The sequence below is a fragment of the Salmo trutta genome, chromosome 13, assembly GCF_901001165.1.
Source record: "Salmo trutta chromosome 13, fSalTru1.1, whole genome shotgun sequence".
In the NCBI taxonomy this organism is placed as follows: domain Eukaryota; kingdom Metazoa; phylum Chordata; class Actinopteri; order Salmoniformes; family Salmonidae; genus Salmo; species Salmo trutta.
Window position 1 is genome coordinate 50,779,127 of NC_042969.1, and position 20,311 is coordinate 50,799,437.

General features: G+C 43.1%; 1 protein-coding gene across 2 annotated transcripts in view; it reads left to right on the forward strand.

Moving 5' to 3' along the window:
- Window positions 1-10,105, forward strand: part of LOC115205963 (serine/threonine-protein kinase D2) — a 70,294-nt gene extending 60,189 nt beyond the window's left edge. For both annotated transcript variants that reach the window (XM_029772417.1, XM_029772418.1), the window contains 4 exons: window positions 6,262-6,360; window positions 7,503-7,770; window positions 7,925-8,010; window positions 8,213-10,105. In XM_029772417.1, coding sequence (XP_029628277.1) covers window positions 6,262-6,360; window positions 7,503-7,770; window positions 7,925-8,010; window positions 8,213-8,434 — 675 coding nt within the window. In that variant the 3' untranslated portion in view covers window positions 8,435-10,105. The remainder of the gene's footprint in view (window positions 1-6,261; window positions 6,361-7,502; window positions 7,771-7,924; window positions 8,011-8,212) is intronic.
- Window positions 10,106-20,311: the final 10,206 nt, after the last annotated feature.

Sequence of the window (20,311 nt, forward strand, 5' to 3'; positions counted from 1 at the left end):
TGTTTTAAATCCTTAAACCCAGACTTGGACCACACACCCTCTCCACCAAATATCAGGCAGGGGAAGCAAAATAGTGATTACTATGCAACACTTGCACTAGCCATTAATTCCTTCCAAACCACTTATTGTGTCCAGTGTCTGTGTTCTTTTGCTCATCTTAATATTTTCTTTTTATTGGCCAGTCTGAGATATGGCTTTTTTTTTGCCACTCTGCCTAGAAGGCCAGCATCCCGGAGTCGCCTCTTCACTGCTGACGTTGAGACTGGTGTTTTGTGGGTATTATTTAATGAAACTGCCAGTTGAGGACTTGTGAGTCGTCTGTTTCTCAAACTAGACACTCTAATGTACTCGTCCTCTTGCTCAGTTGTGCACCGGTGCCTCCCACTCTTTCTATTCTGGTTAGAGCCAGTTTGGGCTGTTCTGTGAAGGGAGCAGTACACAGCGTTGTACGAGATCTTCAGTTTCTTGTCATTTTCTTGCATGAAATAGCCTTCATTTCTCAGAACAAGAACAGACTGATGAGTTTCAGAAGAAAGTTATTTGTTTCTGGCCATTTTGAGCCTGTAATCGAACCCACAAATGCTGATGCTCCAGATACACAACTAGTCTAAAGAAGGTCAGTTGTATTGCTTCTTTAATCAGCACAACAGTTTTCAGCTGTGCTAGCATAATTGCAAAATGTTTTTTTTAATGATCAATTAGCCTTTTAAAATGATACACTTGGATTAGCTAACACAACGTGCCATTGAAACACAGGAGTGATGGTTGCTGATAATGGGCCTCTGTACACCTATGTAGATATTCCACAAAAAATCTGCCGTTTCCAGCTACAATAGTCATTTACAACATTAACAATGTATTTCTGATCAATTTTATGTTATTTTAATGGACCCCCCCCAAAAAACTATTTCAAAAACAAGGACATTTCTAAGTGACCCCAAACTTTTGAACGGTAGTGTGTATATATACACAGTGGGAAGAAAAAGTATGTGAACCCTTTAGAGTTTCCTGGATTTCTGCATAAATTGGTCATAAAATGTTATCTGATCTTCATCTAAGTCACACCAATAGACAAACACAGTCTGCTTAAACTAATAACACACAAACAATTATAGTTGTTCATGTCTTTATTGAACACACAGTGTAAACATTCACAGTGCAGGCTGGAAAAAGTATGTGAACCCTTGGATTGAATAACTGGTTGACCCTCCTTTGGCAGAAATCACCTCAACCAAACGTTTTCTGTAGTTGCGGATCAGACCTGCACAACGGTCAGGAGGAATTTCAAATCAAATGTTATTGGTCACATACAGGTGATTAGCAGATGTTAATGCGAGTGTAGCGAAATGCTTGTGTTTCTAGCTCCGACAGTGCAGTAGCATCTAACAAGTAATATCTAACAAATTACACAACATGTACCCAATACACACATCTAAGTAGGAATGAATTAAGACTATATACATATGGACGAGCGGAATGGACTAATATACAGTAGAATGGTATAGAAAAACAGTCTATACATATAAGATGAGTAATGCCAGATATGTAAGCATTATTAAGTAAATGAGATACTGTAGAATAGTATAGAATACAGTATATACATGAGATGAGTGATGCCAGACATGTAAACATTATTGAGTAAATGAGATACCGTAGAATAGTATAGAATACAGTATATACATGAGATGAGTAATGCCAGATATGTAAACATTATTAAAGTGAACTTTGGACCAATCCTCTTTACAAAACGGTTTCAGTTCAGCAATATTCTTGGGATGTCTAGTGTGAACTGCTCTCTTGAGGTCATGCCACAGCATCTCAATCGGGTTGAGGTCAGGACTCTGACTGGGCCACTCCAGAAGGCGTATTTTCTTCTGTTGAAGCCCTTCTGATGTTGATTTACTTCTGTGTTTTGGGTCGTTGTCCTGTTGCATCACCCAACTTCTGTTGAGCTTCAATTGGCGGACAGATAGCCTAACATTCTCCTCCAAAATAAACTTGGGAATTCATTTTTCCGTCAATGATAGCAAGCTGTCCAGGCCCTGGGGCAGCAAAGCAGCCCCAAACCATGATGCTCCCTCCACCATACTTTACAGTTGTGATGAGGTTTTGATGTTGGTGTGCTATGCCTTTTTCTCCACACATAGTGTTGTGTGTTCCTTCCAAACAACTCAACTGTAGTTTCATTTGTCCACAGAATATTTTGCCAGTAGCGGTGTGGAACATCCAGGTGCACTTTTGCAAACTTCAGACATGCAGCAATGTTTTTTTTGGACAGCAGTGGCTTATTCCGTGGTGTCCTCTCATGAACACCATTCTTGTTAAGTGTTTTACGTATCGTAGACTCGTCAACAGAGATGTTGGCATGTTCTAGAGATTTCTGTAAGTCTTTAGCTGACACTAGGATTCTGCGCTGTGCTCTTGCAATCATTTTTGCAGGATGGCCACTCCTAGGGAGAGTAGCAACTGTGCTGAACTTACTCAATTTGTAGGCAATTTGTCTTACCGTGGACTGATGAACATCAAGGCTTTTAGAGATACTTTTGTAACCCTTTCCAGCTTTATGCAAGTCAACAATTCTTAATCTTAGGTCTTCTGAGATCTATTTTGTTTGAGGCATGGTTCACATCAACACAATGCTTCTTGTGAATAGCAAACTCAAATTTTGTGAGGGTTTTTTTATAGGGCAAGGCAGCTCTAACCAATCTCGTCTCATTGATTGGATTCCAGGTTAGTTGACTCCTGACTCCAATTAGCTTTTGGAGAGGTCATTAGCCTAGGGGTTCACATACTTTTTCCAACCTACACTGTGAATATTTAAATGATGTATTCAATATAGACAAGAAAAATACAACAATTTGTGTGTTATTAGTTTAAGCACACTATGTTTGTCTATTGTTGGGACTTAGATGAAGGTCAGATCAAATTTGATGGCCAATTTATGCAAAACTCCAGGTAATTCCAAAGGGTTCACATAGTTTTTCTTGAAACTGTATATATTTGTTGGGGTTTTTTTGTTTGTTTTTTTGCTAAACAGGTGGCTCTGCCCCACATGCGCTGAATGACGGGTCGCCACTGGTTGTACGATGTATAGGTTTTGTTTGAATTGGTAAACAAAACATAAACTGCCAAACTATAAGAAAAAAAGTGCCCGAGATCTATTATTTAATTGATTAATAAAATAAGTACTTACTGTAGGCATTGTGTCATAAAGAGCACATGTTCAAGGTGCACTATGCAGAAATCGCTCCTCCATTTCCTGGTTGCTATGATTCTAATAGTTTTCCTAATTTCAGTTTATGTGACAAAACAAGTAGTATAGTGTAGAGAATCATTGTACCATCTAAACCGCTGTGAAATATATTTTCCATAATGCAAAATATTGACTTTTCGGCGGTTTGAAGCTGGTGTACAAAACTGGAAGTAAAAGATATAAAAAACGAAACTTAAGAACAGGAAGCATAGAAATAGAACAGATATTTTTTTTTAAATTTCACCTTTATTTAACCAGGTAGGCTAGTTGAGAACAAGTTCTCATTTACAACTGCGACCTGGCCAAGATAAAGCAAAGCAGTTCGACACGTACAACAACACAGAGTTACACATGGAGTAAACAAACATACAATCAATAATACAGTAGGAAAATCTATATACAGCATGTGCAAATGAGGTAGGATAAGAGAGGTAAGGCAATAAATAGGCCATGGTGGCAAAGTAATTACAATATAGCAATTAAACACTGGAATGGTAGGATGTGCAGAAGATGAATGTGCAAGTTGAGATACTGGGGTGCAAAGGAGCAAGATAAATAAATAAATACAGTATGGGGATGAGGTAGATTGGATGGGCTATTTACAGATGAGCTATGTACAGGTGCAGTGATCTGTGAGCTGCTCTGACAGCTGGTGCTTAAAGCTAGTGAGGGAGGTATGAGTCTCCAGCTTCAGAGATTTTTGCAGTTCGTTCCAGTCATTGGCAGCAGAGAACTGGAAGGAGAGGCGGCCAAAGGAAGAATTGGCTTTGGGGGTGACCAGTGAGCTATACCTGCTGGAGCGCGTGCTACGGGTGGGTGCTGCTATGGTGACCAGTGAGCTAAGGCGGGGCTTTACCTAACAGAGACTTGTAGATGACCTGGAGCCAGTGGGTTTGGCGACGAGTATGAAGCAAGGGCCAGCCAACGAGAGCATACAGGTCGCAGTGGTGGGTAGTATATGGGGCTTTGGTGACAAAACGAATGGCACTGTGATAGACTGCATCCAATTTGTTGAGTAGAGTGTTGGAGGCTATTTTGTAAATTACATCGCCGAAGTCGAGGATTGGTAGGACGGTCAGTTTTACGAGGGTATGTTTGGCAGCATGAGTGAAGTATGCTTTGTTGCTAAATAGGAAGCCGATTCTAGATTTCATTTTGGATTGGAGATGTTTAATTTGCTTCTTAGACTTGCTTTCAATGAGAATGACAGATCTCACATTTCTATGTGAATTTGGTTTCGGATCACCCAAAAAGTTACATATTGTCTTATTCTGGTGACAAGATAATCGATGCTTGGCAGCCGTTTGGAAAAACATTTAATAAAAAAAATCATGCTTTTTGGTCCAAAAGAATCTCATGTAGGCTATATACTGAGTATACAAAACATTAAGAACACCTGCTCTTTCCATGACAGACTTTGACTAGGTGAATCCAGGTGAAAGCTATGATCCCTTATTGATGTCACTTGTTAAATCCACTTCAATCAGTGTAGATGAATTGGAGGAGACAGGTTAAAGAAGGATTTTTTTTAAGCCTTGAGACAATTGAGACATGGATTGTGTATGTGTGCCATTCAGAGGGTGAATGGGCAAGACAAAATATTTAAGTGCCTTTGAACGGGGAATGGTAGAAGGTTCCAGGCACAACGGTTTGTGTCAAGAACTGCAACGCTGCTGGGTTTTTCAGGCTCATCCCTTTTGATGCATATAGTCACATATTTGTCCCTGCAGCGTACCATCACAAATATGTGATTGGAACAGTAGCAACAGAATGTATGATGCAGCAAACACTTCTAAACAGCATTGTTGTCTGAAAAGCATCTAAACAATGTTTTGTACTGATGGAAAATAAAGGTCTTCACAACTCTTCCTCAATTTCACCAGCGGCTAACTTTTTTTATGATGCAGCCATGTTTGTTTACGTTTGACAAGCGAAAACTCCCTAATCCCAGAATGCCATTCATTTTAAGACGCAAATAAGTAAAGTCAAAGATGGCTGCGCCCATTTCCCGAATAAGATCTACTTGATTTGGCCACTTTGGCAGCTCGAGCTTAGGAAGGTGTTCCTAATGTTTGCTATTCTCGATGTACGGGGTCTATGCAGATAGCGCTGTTGGCTAGAGAGCACATGCCAATACCAGAGTGGGCACACTCACTATATAACGCAACATTTTTGTGAGAAAACCATTTTACTTGTTGTTGTTTTTTTACTTACATTTTTTGTTTGATACTCTGGAATTTAAACCCAAAATGTATTTGTATGTGCACTATGTCATCACAGACAGTCTTTAACAAGTCTATTTAATGGAAACAAATCTCTGGTAGGAAAATGCAGATTTTAGAATATTTCTCATGAAAATCTGTCGCCAGTTGGATGGAAACTTAACTACTGATCAATATGTAATAAGTCATTTAAAAAGCCAAATTAGTAACCGCTCTAGCTACCCTGTAGACTAGATGTCAGAGCATTTCTGGAATATTGTCAGGCATTATATGATTTTAGTAAAGATGCAAATTTGAAATGCATTTGAAATATATATATTTAAAAAAATTAAATAAATATTTTTATCTGTATAATACTGTTTTTCATAGTGGTTTTTTGTTTTTATGCCACGTTTTAATAAACTTGTTTGTGTGTGCGTTTTCTACAGTTGTGTAGTTTCTCACACCACTGTGTGTTTCTCATATTTTCTCACATCGTGAAAATAAATCTGCAGTCAAACCAGTGAAGTATCAAATTTGCTTGAGATTTTGTTGGTTCCCGATCATGTTCTGTAGTTGCTCACGCCCACAGATCACTCACTACATAACACATATGTCATTCCTAACCGTATGTTTTTCTAGGGGTGTGTTCTCACTCTCTGTGTGTTTTGGTTTCCTGTTACAGCCCAGAGAGTCTAAACCATATCCTGTGTGTGTGTGTGTGTGTGTGTGTGTGTGTGTGTGTGTGTGTGTGTGTGTGTGTGTGTGTGTGTGTGTGTGTGTGTGTGTGTGTGTGTGTGTGTATAGATTCTGGCAGCCCTGAGGCACCTGCACTTTAAGAACATCGTCCACTGTGACCTGAAACCTGAGAATGTCCTGCTGGCCTCTGCCGAGCCCTTCCCCCAGGTACAGACACTTGTCTTCACACTATCACACACACCATGACTCTACACATCCAAGCTAATGTAGACAGCCCTTAACTCAATGTAATGCACCTTCATGCATATTATACAAATTCACCCCGACTTTATTTCACTCCAAAGCAGCGATTCACACACATCTCTCACTCTCCTGTCTGTCTGTCTGTCTGTCTGTCTGTCTGTCTGTCTGTCTGTCTGTCTGTCTGTCTGTCTGTCTGTCTGTCTGTCTGTCTGTCTGTCTATTCAATTTGCTTTATTGGCATGATGTAACAATATACACATTGCCAAAGCTTACTTTGGATATTTACAATATGAAAATAATAAGAATCAAAATTGTCAACGGGACAACAGTAACAACAATAACCAAGGGTCAAAATAACCATACATTCAACAATAACAATAAGCATACAGTAGAGGACATGTGCAGGTTGATTGGTCTGTCAGACACCATCCCTCATCTTATGGCAGGCAGCAATGTAGTGCGCTGCCAACCCACAGCTCTCTGCGTCCTACCCCAACAGGATGGCTAGCCTACTCTCATAGAGAGGTCTTTGAAACCTTGAATAAGGGTTTCAAATTTGGGGAAATGACACTCTCTAATTGTTTTATATTTTTTACATTTTGTCAGGAAATGCAGCTCTGTCTCAGGTTCTGCTGTTGTGCAGTGGTTGCATAGCCTTTCCTCTACAGGGAGCCAGGTTTTCCTGTGTCTTCCCTTCTCAGTGGCAAGGCTGTGCTCACTGAGCCTGTACTTAGTCAAGGTTTTTCTAAGGTTTTGACCACTCACTCTCTTTCTCTCACTCACTTTCTCTCTCTCTCTCTCTCTCTCTGTCTCTGTCTCTCTCTGTCTCTCTCTCTCTGTCTCTCTCTCTCGCTCTCTCTCTCTCTCGCTCTCTCTCTCTCTCTCTCTGTCTCTCTCTCTCTCTCTCTCTCTCTCTCTCTCTCTCTCTCTCTCTCTCTCTCTCTCTCTCTCTCTCACTGTCTTTCTCACTTTCTTTCTCTCACTGTCTTTCTCACTTTCTTTCTCTCACTGTCTTTCTCACTTTCTTTCTCTCTCTCTCTCTCTCACTCACTTTCTCTCTCTCTCTCACTCACTTTCTCTCTGTCTCTGTCTGTGTATGCGTCCAGGTGAAGCTGTGTGACTTTGGCTTTGCCCGTATCATTGGTGAGAAGTCGTTCAGGCGTTCGGTGGTGGGCACCCCGGCCTACCTAGCCCCAGAGGTGCTCCTCAACCAGGGCTATAACCGCTCCCTGGACATGTGGTCTGTAGGAGTCATCATGTACGTCAGCCTCAGTGGCACCTTCCCCTTCAACGAGGACGAGGACATCAACGACCAGATCCACAACGCTGCCTTCATGTACCCACCCAACCCCTGGAAACAGATCTCACCTGATGGTAAGACACACACACACACACACACACTTGCACTCATGCATGGAAAATGCAACTGTCTCATGTCTTACGCAAACATGGGTAAGTCTTTCTAAATATGCAGGTCGTTATGGTGTTCACACACTGTTCTCAACTGTGTGCCTGTGTTCCTCTTCAGCCACTGACCTGATCAATAACCTGCTCCAGGTGAAGATGAGGAAACGCTACAGCGTGGACAAGTCTCTCAGTCACTCCTATCTACAGGTACACTAGTCAACAGAAGCATGGTGGCGATACAAAGGTCCATTACTTACAGTAGAGACACAAGGCCACCTAACTTACTTATTTCTCATGTTTCTCTCCATTCTCTAACCTCTTATCTCATCCTCTTTCCTCCTTCCATGCTTTTCTCTTCTTCCCCTCCTCCCTCCCTCCATCAACAATCCTTCCCTCCCTCCCTCTCCAGGACTACCAGACGTGGTTGGATCTGAGGGAGCTGGAGACCAAGCTGGGTGAGCGCTACATCACCCATGAGAGCGACGACTGCCGCTGGCAGATGTTTGCCCACGAGCACACGCTCCCCTACCCGGCCCACCTGGTGCCCCCTCTGCCTGCGCTCGGCTCCGACGATGAGGCCGCGGAGGACGCAGACATGCAGGGGCTCACCGAGAGGGTCAGCATACTCTGAGAACCTGGAGAGCCAGGACCCGCGAGGGCCCAAGAGACTCAGACTGACCCAGTGAAGAGGAGGGGAGTGTGGGGAGCGAGTAGAGAGAGAAATGGGCTGGCTGGATGGATGGAGGTCTGGAGAGTGGGGAGGGTGAGGCTGGGAGGTTTAGCTGTAGAAAAGCGCCCTCTATTGAGATGATCCCGCTCCTAACTGTCTACTAATGGTGTCCCACTCCGGCCCTTGCCTGTCCAATCTCCAGACCCCATCCTTGACCCCTCTCTCCTCGGTCTAGCTTAGCTCTTCCACCCTTGAACTCTTTGAGTGTAAGAGATTGCTCTGCTGTATCCCACAAGGACATACTGTGCTGTACCCAGTGGTCAGGGGATGTGTAGAATATTGTTGCTGCAGTGTGCTCATTCAGTCTAAACTGCAGTATGGCAGAGGTCAGTTTGGGTGAAACACTCAAATTGCATTCTAAGCTCCTGGCAGAGGCACAACTTGCATCTTTCTATCTCAGAAGCCTGGGCAAGCACAAGGATCCCCTGCTTATTGTGATGGGAGGGAGAGGAAGAGAGACGGGGATAGAGACAGACAAAAAACTTTAAGGACTCGGATCAATCCACTTATGCATGACTTACATCCACCCATAAGCAAATCCTTATGAACCGTTTTATTTTCATTGAATGCGATGACTGGAAGCGCCCTGCCTGTACTGTCAGACCTGTTTGCTGCAGACCTCAACGAGTTTAATGGAGACAAAGGAGTCATTTAGTGCCTGTAAGTGGTAGATAAAGGGCTTCTAACTGTAGGCAGCAGACCAGCGCTAGTGGGCTGTCATGGTCTCAGAGGAAATCTGCCGTTCAAACGACAACAAAGACAACAAAGCCAGAAGTGGATGTAGCAATCAAGGATTGCACCTTTTTAAACTGTCCACTGATACTGTCCTAGTTGGTGCAGCGTCATTATTGATGATGACTTATTAGTGAAGACCGAAGACTCGCTTATCATCGGAAGTGCTAATTCACAAGTCCTGGTGATCCGAGGGTGTCCTAGACCTGTAGACATACACTGTTACAATGAAGGCAATGTGGACGTTTTTGGAATAGTTTGTCACGGACACCATTAAACACCAATGGACAGTGGGGAAAATGCTATTGCTCTTCTAGTTACAGTAGAAAGACGACAAACTGCCTATCTCTCGAGTCAATGTTAAAGTGTGGGAGGAGGGCTCCGATATTGATTGCTGACTATGAACCTAGCATGTCAACTAGTTGATGTCCATGTGAAGTAGATTTGTCGAGAGGGAAAGCATTGCCGTGAAGGAATATTACGTACATGTATAACCATATCTTTATGCAGTGTTATCAATGTATGCCTGGAGAATGTAAACCTATGCAAGATCCCAGCATTTATATGTAACATCAGTACAAACCTTGACCTACAATTGTTCGTCAGTCATTTTATTCAGCGCGTTGTCTCTTGAACATGGAGACGGAGGATTAGGGGGAAATGTGGAAGACTAGGGAAGAAGTATAGGAGGAAATGATGATGGTGATTATTCATACCGCTCTTCAGACATTACCTGCTCTGAATTTCCATCGCACTGGAACATATACACTATGTGGATTGAATGACAAATTGAGAGCGATTAAATATATAGCGATCGTCAATAAATAATCAACATGCATGGATGATGTTTTCCTCACAAGGTGTTTACTCCCCTTATGATTGACAGGCCAATGTCTGCCTATTTAATACATCATCATCCCCATTTGGGTGGCCTGCTTCCAAGGCCTTTTCACAGCCTGTCAATCAGCTCTCCTACATAACGAGTGTAAATGACATACTACACATGGACAGATGGGAGAGAACTGGGGCTTCAGATGGACATGGGGGGGGGGCAAAACTCATTCCGTGGAGGGCCGAGTGTCTGCAGATTTTTGTTATTTTCTTTCAATTTGTGTCCAATTAAGTCCTAAACAACCAGATAAGGGGAGTTCCTAGCTAATCAGGGACCTTAGTTGTTCGATAATGGACAATGGCGGAGAGAAAACCGCAGACACTCGTCCCTCCATGAAATGAGTTTGACCCCTGTGCCACTTGTCAGGACACAAAGCCAGCGTTTTGCATTATTCTACACAAGCATATTATGAGAGCCTTGTGGCCAGCTCTGAAAGAAAGGACCACTTGTTAATTATAATATTTCATATGTAATTTAGCAGGCACTTTTATCCAAAGTGACTTAGTCATGAATGCATACATTCTCGTATAGGTGGCCCCAGGGGGAATTGAACCCACAGCTCTTGAAATTGCAATGCTCTACTAACTGAGCCACAGGGTCATACTGAATGGTGAGAGCTCTTCACTAGCCTGCTGGGTCTGCCAGAGGGACAATTGTTACTCTTACTGGTTGGAAAGGTCAAGAGGGGAGCATGGTTGGAGGATAAGTGGCCATCTCACCCAGCAGGTAAAAAGAACATCATACACTGAACCTATTGGTGGCAGCAACAAACCCATCAAACCTGGGTTCAAATACATGTGTATTTGTTACTTAAATACTTATTTTCTGTGTCTTTGAGTATTTTCAAATAATGTGGCCCGAATCATCTACTTCTATTGGAAGTATTTGAAATATATATTTTTTAAATTCTATAAATAGCCTATTTCAAAGAACTAATTTCAAATACTATCTTTAAAAACCAGGGTTAGATGCATTGGATATATTTGAGTGAGTGTATTTGAGTATTTTCAAATACTTTCCAAGTGTATTTCCAGATACATTCCAATATTAAACTAGCTGTCTTTTCAATATATATATATTTTTTAAATATACCCAAATGTCTGAAAGTAATTGAAATACACTAAATAGTATTTTAACCCAGGTCTGAAACCCATAAATGATGTGATCCAGAAAGCATGGTCCCTTTGCAGTCAAGTTATGGAAGGGGGTATTTAAATGATTAGGACTCTGCCTAGACTTTTAGCTGCCGTGACAAACAGGCCTACAGTATACATGTTCGACTAGTACAGTTTTCGTCTTTCTACAATGCCAAACAAGGCGATCAGTTGGAAGTCATCACACGCACATCCTGGTGCTCATCCTGTCGAGCTGATCTGTGCATGTTGGTTGGCACAAATTATGTGTGGGCCTACTGCAGCTACGGCACCATACATGTCCTAGTTGGGCGCAACTCTTTCATGTGGTGTTCACTAAAACGACGGTTGTTGATGTGCACGGCTACATTTCAGGTACATTTGAGCAGTAGTAGGAACCAATCTGCCTTAACAGTAGTTATGTTGACGCATGTCTCATGTAGCGTTCTTTAACCGTTAGTATCAAGGTCTTCTGTACTTAGCAAGCAGGAAAATACAATTTGGGTAGAAATGGTATGAAAAAGACTAGTGACGGTCTTACTCTACTCTGAGTGAACAACTGTGAGTGTGTACGTCCAACTGTATGTCTATTGGTGTTTAGAGATATTCATTCTAAAGAAATATGACGAAGACTTAGAGATCAAAGACATCCTCATAGCGGTGTGTTGGCTGTGTAGGAGGTGGAACTGTGTTGGAGCGTTCAAATCGGTGAGCAGCTACTCTTGCAGAACTGTCGGGAATCCACACCTGCCTCACTCGCATTAGAAGTTCAGAACGAGAAAGTGTAGGCTATATGGAAATAATTACGCTCAAATAGAAAAATCATTCAACTAAATAATGAGGATTTCTATCATTCCCATGGAGGTGTAGATTACAGCTCACATTCCAGTGTTTGAACTTGTATACAAGGCTGCATGGGATTTCTGTTAATGTGACTCTGTGCAGCCAATGGCAATGTCTGCTTTAGATATAATGCCAGGAGTCACTTGTGCATTTGACAGCTCTATTGCAGTTCCACTGCTGACACCGCCAAAGCAACGCTATGCAATTTTCAGCTGAAGCGGATCTGATTGAACAGAGCCCGTAATTAATACATTGTAGCCCAGAGGAGAAACTGATATCTCAGTGATTCTTGAAAGATGGGACAATCCCTACTTTATTTTCACAAATCATTTTCTTACTATTAAACATATATATATATATATATATATATATATATATATATATATATACACATATACTGCTCAAAAAAATAAAGGGAACACTTAAACAACACAATGTAACTCCAAGTCAATCACACTTCTGTGAAATCAAACTGTCCACTTAGGAAGCAACACTGATTGACAATAAATTTCACATGCTCTTGTGCAAATGGAATAGACAACAGGTGGAAATTATAGGCAATTAGCAAGACACCCCCAATAAAGGAGTGGTTCTGCAGGTGGGGACCACAGACCACTTCTCAGTTCCTATGCTTCCTGGCTGATGTTTTGGTCACTTTTGAATGCTGGCGATGCTTTCACTCTAGTGGTAGCATGAGACGGAGTCTACAACCCACACAAGTGGCTCAGGTAGTGCAGCTCATCCAGGATGGCACATCAATGCGAGCTGTGGCAAGAAGGTTTGCTGTGTCTGTCAGCGTAGTGTCCAGAGCATGGAGGCGCTACCAGGAGACAGGCCAGTACATCAGGAGACGTGGAGGAGGCCGTAGGAGGGCAACAACCCAGCAGCAGGACCGCTACCTCCGCCTTTGTGCAAGGAGGAGCAGGAGAAGCACTGCCAGAGCCCTGCAAAATGACCTCCAGCAGGCCACAAATGTGCATGTGTCTGCTCAAACGGTCAGAAACAGACTCCATGAGGGCCCAACGTCCACAGGTGGGGGTTGCGCTTACAGCCCAACACCGTGCAGGACGTTTGGCATTTGCCAGAGAACACCAAGATTGCCAAATTCGCCACTGGCGCCCTGTGCTCTTCACAGATGAAAGCAGGTTCACACTGAGCACGTGACAGACGTGACAGTCTGGAGACGCCGTGGAGAACGTTCTTCTGCCTGCAACATCCTCCAGCATGACCGGTTTGGCGGTGGGTCAGTCATGGTGTGGGGTGGCATTTCTTTGGGGGGCCGCACAACCCTCCATGTGCTCGCCAGAGGTAGCCTGACTGCCATTAGGTACCGAGATGAGATCCTCAGACCCCTTGTGAGACCATATGCTGGTGCGGTTGGCCCTGGGTTCCTCCTAATGCAAGACAATGCTAGACCTCATGTGGCTGGAGTGTGTCAGCAGTTCCTGCAAGAGGAAGGCATTGATGCTATGGACTGGCCCGCCCGTTCCCCAGACCTAAATCCAATTGAGCACATCTGGGACATCATGTCTCGCTCCATCCACCAACGCCACGTTGCACCACAGACTGTCCAGGAGTTGGCGGATGCTTTAGTCCAGGTCTGGGAGGAGATCCCTCAGGAGACCATCCGCCTCCTCATCAGGAGCATGCCCAGGCGTTGTAGGGAGGTCATACAGGCACGTGGAGGCCACACACACTACTGAGCCTCATTGACTTGTTTTAAGGACATTACATCAAAGTTGGATCAGCCTGTAGTGTGGTTTTCCACTTCAAAAAGAATCAATGGAAATCCAATTTATCAACCCATGGAGGTCTGGATTTGGAGTCACACTCAAAATTAAAGTGGAAAACCACACTACAGGCTGATCCAACTTTGATGTAATGTCCTTAAAACAAGTCAAAATGAGGCTCAGTAGTGTGTGTGGCCTCCACGTGCCTGTATGACCTCCCTACAACACCTGGGCATGCTCCTGATGAGGTGGCGGATGGTCTCCTGAGGGATCTCCTCCCAGACCTGGACTACAGCATCCGCCAACTCCTGGACAGTCTGTGGTGCAACGTGGCGTTGGTGGATGGAGCGAGACATGATGTCCCAGATGTGCTCAATTGGATTTAGGTCTGGGGAACGGGCGGGCCAGTCCATAGCATCAATGCCTTCCTCTTGCAGGAACTGCTGACACACTCCAGCCACATGAGGTCTAGCATTGTCTTGCATTAGGAGGAACCCAGGGCCAACCGCACCAGCATATGGTCTCACAAGTGGTCTGAGGATCTCATCTCGGTACCTAATGGCAGTCAGGCTACCTCTGGCAAGCACATGGAGGGCTGTGCGGCCCCCCAAAGAAATGCCACCCCACACCATGACTGACCCACCGCCAAACCGGTCATGCTGGAGGATGTTGCAGGCAGCAGAACGTTCTCCACGGCGTCTCCAGACTCTGTCACGTCTGTCACATGTGCTCAGTGTGAACCTGCTTTCATCTGTGAAGAGCACAGGGCGCCAGTGGCGAATTTGCCAATCTTGGTGTTCTCTGGCAAATGCCAAACGTCCTGCACAGTGTTGGGCTGTAAGCACAACCCCCACCTGTGGACGTCGGGCCCTCATACCACTCTCATGGAGTCTGTTTCTGACCGTTTGAGCAGACACATGCACATTTGTGGCCTGCTGGAGGTCATTTTGCAGGGCTCTGGCAGTGCTCCTCCTGCTCCTCCTTGCACAAAGGCGGAGGTAGCGGTCCTGCTGCTGGGTTGTTGCCCTCCTACGGCCTCGTCCACGTCTCCTGATGTACTGGCCTGTCTCCTGGTAGCGCCTCCATGCTCTGGACACTACGCTGACAGACACAGCAAACCTTCTTGCCACAGCTCGCATTGATGTGCCATCCTGGATGAGCTACACTACCTGAGCCACTTGTGTGGGTTGTAGACTCCGTCTCATGCTACCACTAGAGTGAAAGCACCGCCAGCATTCAAAAGTGACCAAAACATCAGCCAGGAAGCATTGGAATTGAGAAGTGGTCTGTGGTCCCCACCTGCAGAACCACTCCTTTATTGGGGGTGTCTTGCTACTTGCCTATAATTTCCACCTGTTGTCTATTCCATTTGCACAACAGCATGTGAAATTTATTGTCAATCAGTGTTGCTTCCTAAGTGGACAGTTTGATTTCACAGAAGTGTGATTGACTTGGAGTTACATTGTGTTGTTTGTGTTCCCTTTATTTTTTTGAGCAGTGTATATCACACCATGTAAAGAAACAACTTCATAATTCTTAAATTCTTTTATAAAATGCAACTCCGTCAGACATCATAAAAGGCATTTCATTTTGTGATTTAAGTATTTAAAAGCCTCGTTTAATTTTAAAATTGGATAATTCAAGTATGTAATACAAATATCCAAAGTTCGAGAGCGAGACCGAGAGCTTTGTAATGCTCCAGGGATCATTTTGTTAGCATTTTTGGCATGTTTTTTTAGATTCAGAACATGAAACCTTTTTAAAGCAAACATTATCCCTTAGTTCTAGCACAGCAAATACGCCAATAGTTTAAGCATATGTTGCAGAACAGTGATTAACCAATTTTTTTCAGAATATTGACAAAAAGATCTCAAGGTGGATGCCGTTGGTGACGGAGTTGATAAGCTACGGACAGAGTTGACAACATATACTCAAAACAGACATATTTTTGCCTCTAAAAATCAAATCGAACCATTCTATCAGAACTTTCCGCACTCTGACGGAGTTGACGTTAGACAAAAATCTGAAGGAGTTTATGTTTTATGGAATTGACAAAAGTTGCATTCAAGCGGTATTAAGTTCCCCAGCAAGAAAAACGAAAATGCCGCTCAAACAGACAGGTAACCTAACAGAGTCATTGACAACAACCGAAATTTAACAGGTGGGGTTTTATGAGGGGTGTCCATTAAGTTGACTAGCAACAACAACTGGGACCTAAAGGACACCTACCGTGAGCACCCACTAAATTTGCCTGAGATGAGGCAAACAAAAGAAAAACCCACACCACACCAAAACATGAAGCAAACCAAAAAGTTGAGCAAAACGAAAACAGGGAAGCTCAGACAAGGGAATGTCTTTCTAGAAATCAAATAGGGAGAGCTAACTCAAGGTGTTGACCCTCCACATCTCTCAAGACAACTGGAGCACTGGGCCAGCCACTCTTAAATATCATCTGGGCCAGCACAGGTGAAACACCCTCCAACTACCGAGATAGATAAGCCAGCACAGGTTTAACACATATTGACTAACGAAGTGACACCAATTGGTGCGCCCTACGTGCTAATGTGCAATACGTGCTAAAAGTCCAATCTCAAAACATAAACGGAAAAACCAAAACATGTAACAGTATACAAAGTATGAATTGCTTTTCGTCATTTGCTTTATGACTCTAAAACCTAATTAAAATAGAACATTAATTATGATTCAAATTTGTTTATCTTAAAGGAAAAATCCACTCCAAAACTGTCTTTAGGTATTTTTTTCATTAGTCCACTGTTGATAAAGTCCCAAAAAATGTTTTTGCATTTCAGCCTTCAAGTTGTGAAGATATTGGACTTTCAAGAAGCAAAATGATAAGTCATGATGAGTGGCAAGTTTTTGAGTGATTTCCTTTAATCTGGAGTTGATATTTTATGGTTGTGACCATGGTAATATCAATATTGTTTGTTTAAATCTATCAAAAGTAACTTTATAGACCATGAGTGGTTTTGTCCCCCACCCCCAAAAAAAAATATATATATATATATATATATATATTTTGAAAAAAAAACTATTAAAATAATGTTTCCCTGCCGGACAAGGATTGCCCCGACTTTCAAGAATTCCTGATCTATAGTTACCAATCAGGCAATTGTCGTATTATTTCTACCAATATTGCAATTACATCTACAGCAAATTCAGGAAGTTGTGCAGAATAGGGTTTTACACAGGATGTCTCTACCTTGTAATCTAGGTTGACAACAGCGTCAGAGGGCATTGTGCATCAGAGGGAATTGTGCATTATGGGAACCCATTTAAGACTGAATAGACCAATCACTGGTTGTATTTGTTGTTCCATAGTTGAATAATGTCACAATGACATCCATCACCACTAGATATAATTAGAACTTGCCCATGTTTATAATCTTCTCTAAATCGAATACATAACCTTTTTAGTGCCTGGAAACTGCTACTGTAAAGAATGTATCCATGTTATACTATATTTTGTGTCCATATTTTGTTTGAGCTGGAAAAATATGGTCATGGACAGGTAATCTATTCTTAAACATTATTGTTGCATGCCTTAAGCTGAAGTCTTTCCATTATCAGTTCACTCGCTTTACCAAAATAGTTGTCAACAACATCAATGAAACATTTGTTATGAAGTCTTTAATCAACATGTCTGTACGTTCCTTGGACCTAAACAGGGATATATCAGCCCATTATTAGAAACCCTGTAGGAGAAGATGGATGGGTGCACAGAGGTGAGCGCTGGCTTCGTCTGTCTCTGAGATATAAGAAAAGGCTAGAATCTCTCATGAGTTATTTAAAAGAGCTGGACTAGAATATTCCCGGCAAGAGGAAGCCATGGTAAATCAATAGAATGGCCTTGATGCATTAAGTGGAATTTCAGCCCCATCCATTTTCCCTTCACTGACATTATTATTTATTTCACTTTCACGTCAGCTTGGTTTATATTTGTTGTTCCATGGATGAATAATGTCCCAATGACATCCAGCACTGTACATTTTTTATAAAGTTGTTTGTGTAGGAGCTTATCAAAGATTCTTACAGGCTTCATAGCTTAAACTTGAAAAATTAGAACCATAGGCTACATTCTTTTGTACCCCTTTTTCTCCCCAATTTCGTGGTATCCAATTGGTAGTTACAGTCTTGTCCCATCGTTGCGAAGGTCGAGAGCCGTGCGTCCTCCTAAAATATGACCCCGCCAAGCCGCACTGCTTCTTGACACAATGCCCGTTTAACCCGGAAGCCAGCCACACCAACTTGTCGGAGGAAACACCGTACACCTGGCGACTGTGTTAGCGTGCATGCACTCAACCCGCCACAGGAGTTGCTAGAGCACGATTGGACAAGGACATCGTGTCGGCCCAACCCTCCCCTAACGACACTGGGCCAAATGTGCACCGCCTAATATGTCTCCCAGTCACGGCCGGCTGCGACACAGCCTGGAATTGAATCAGGATCTGTAGTGGCGCAGCTAGCACTGCGATGCAGTGCCTTAGACCGCTGCGCCACTCTGAAGGCCTTTATAGACTACATTTCTGTTGAATTTGTGACACTTGAGCGTAACTAAGCCGTCACTTCTCCAGGTGCGCAATATTTTATGTGTGGGAGAGTTTCAGGAAAGAAAACTCAATCAAGCTAAGTGCATATTCTATAGTCATAGCTGATGTAAAATGTCCTACATGGCAGAAGCTAATTTGAATCTGTCGGGAATAAGACAAAATGCCCATTCTGAGCGCAACACATACATACACACACACACACACCGCATAGCAAGAGAGCAGGGAGGGTGCGAAAAAGTAGGCTATGTGTCGTTTTCATAGGCTACTGTAAAAGTGACGGCAATACTATCACACAATGACTTTGTAATGCAGAACAAAGTGAACGTTTGCCTTCTTGTTTTAGTAAGCTACACACGGTATGGGTCCTACATATAAAATGAGCAATAAAATGTACCAAAAATGTAGGCCTATCTGAAATGCAGCCATATACACAACAGCTGGCTGTCATGTCGCCCACAAGAAAGCACCAGACGTTGAAGAAAAGGCTACCACGAAGACTGGTAGCCCAAGATGTGCTCATTAAAACAACACAAACCGTAACCATCGATTCAGGACCATGGACAGAAGGCTACCGCCAGTCAGCGCAATGAAAGGAGGACTTTAAAAAAATGCACTTCCAATTTCAGCATCACCTCAGAGCGCAACAAATAGGCAACGTTGGTCATCGTCCCTATACCTGTCGAGTAACGCAAAACGGTACATCTATCAATAGACCCGCAAAAGCAAGCAATGGAATTAAGAATCACAGATAAATCTAAAGTATCCATTGAAGTAAAAAGCAAAGGCCTAAACTATACATAAAAAAATCTGACAAACAACCAGTAAGCTTACATGAGGGAAAAGCAATGAAATAATCATTCTGGCACAGCGGATAGGGCCATAAAGGTTGTAGCTTACCATTTAGACACGTTTTTGCCTCCTCCATGATGTGTTGAACCTCATGAGACATTTCTGATTCCATTCTCCTTCCTGGCGAAATATACTTGTCAGGTCCAGCTCAAATGCCAGCTGGACAAGCTGGGCTTTTCGTTGATGTAACATCGCTCAGTAAGCTCTTTAGAGTGGAGAAGGAATTTTCACACATTGCTGTAGATGTCCCAAATGTTAATCCAAACCAATGTTTCAGAGCCAACGGCACAGTCGGCATTGATGACAAAAGGCCTGTCGAATCTTTGAAGACCACTGAGTGGGGTTCCATTTGTAGTTGCTGGCTGTGGTTGCGATTTCACTTTGCAAGAATCAATACACTCTGCTTCCACTGGTTCAGTTTTGGTTAGATCCAACAGTTCGTCAGGTGCAAGTTACTAGTGGCTGGCGAAACGGCAGTGCAGGTGCTTGTTGTGATGCTGGTGCTAGGCCCTGGCTCTCCTCCATCTTCTTGTTCAGCAGGCAGTATGCGGGATGGACGGGTTTTACATTTGCTGCAAGGCTCCTCAACCTCGGTGGTAGGACCAGTGGGCTGCTCGGAAAGCTTGCATCGACATGGTGGCCCTCCGTTTTTTTTGCTCTTGGCAGTGCCTAGCCATTTTCGAATCTCCATGCTGATTAGCCAACTATAAATATTCAACTCACTGCTACCAAAACTTAATGAAGCTAGTAGCTAATTGCTAGCCTATTAAAACGGTCAATTTTACCCTGCCCTGGGTGGAATCCAATGAGCTTCCTAAATGAAGGTAATGAAGATGGTACCTTATGACAATGCATGGCTAGGTGCACAAACACAATGCATTTTGGGATTTTAACTACTAAACATTACATTATTACATCCCCCTCCTCAGATCATGAGCTCGCACCCAGCATAGCCTCTATCCCGTGTCTGTGCTACTGGCAGGCCCGACAACGCTGCATTGGCAAAATTCATATAACATTTGTTATGTTTA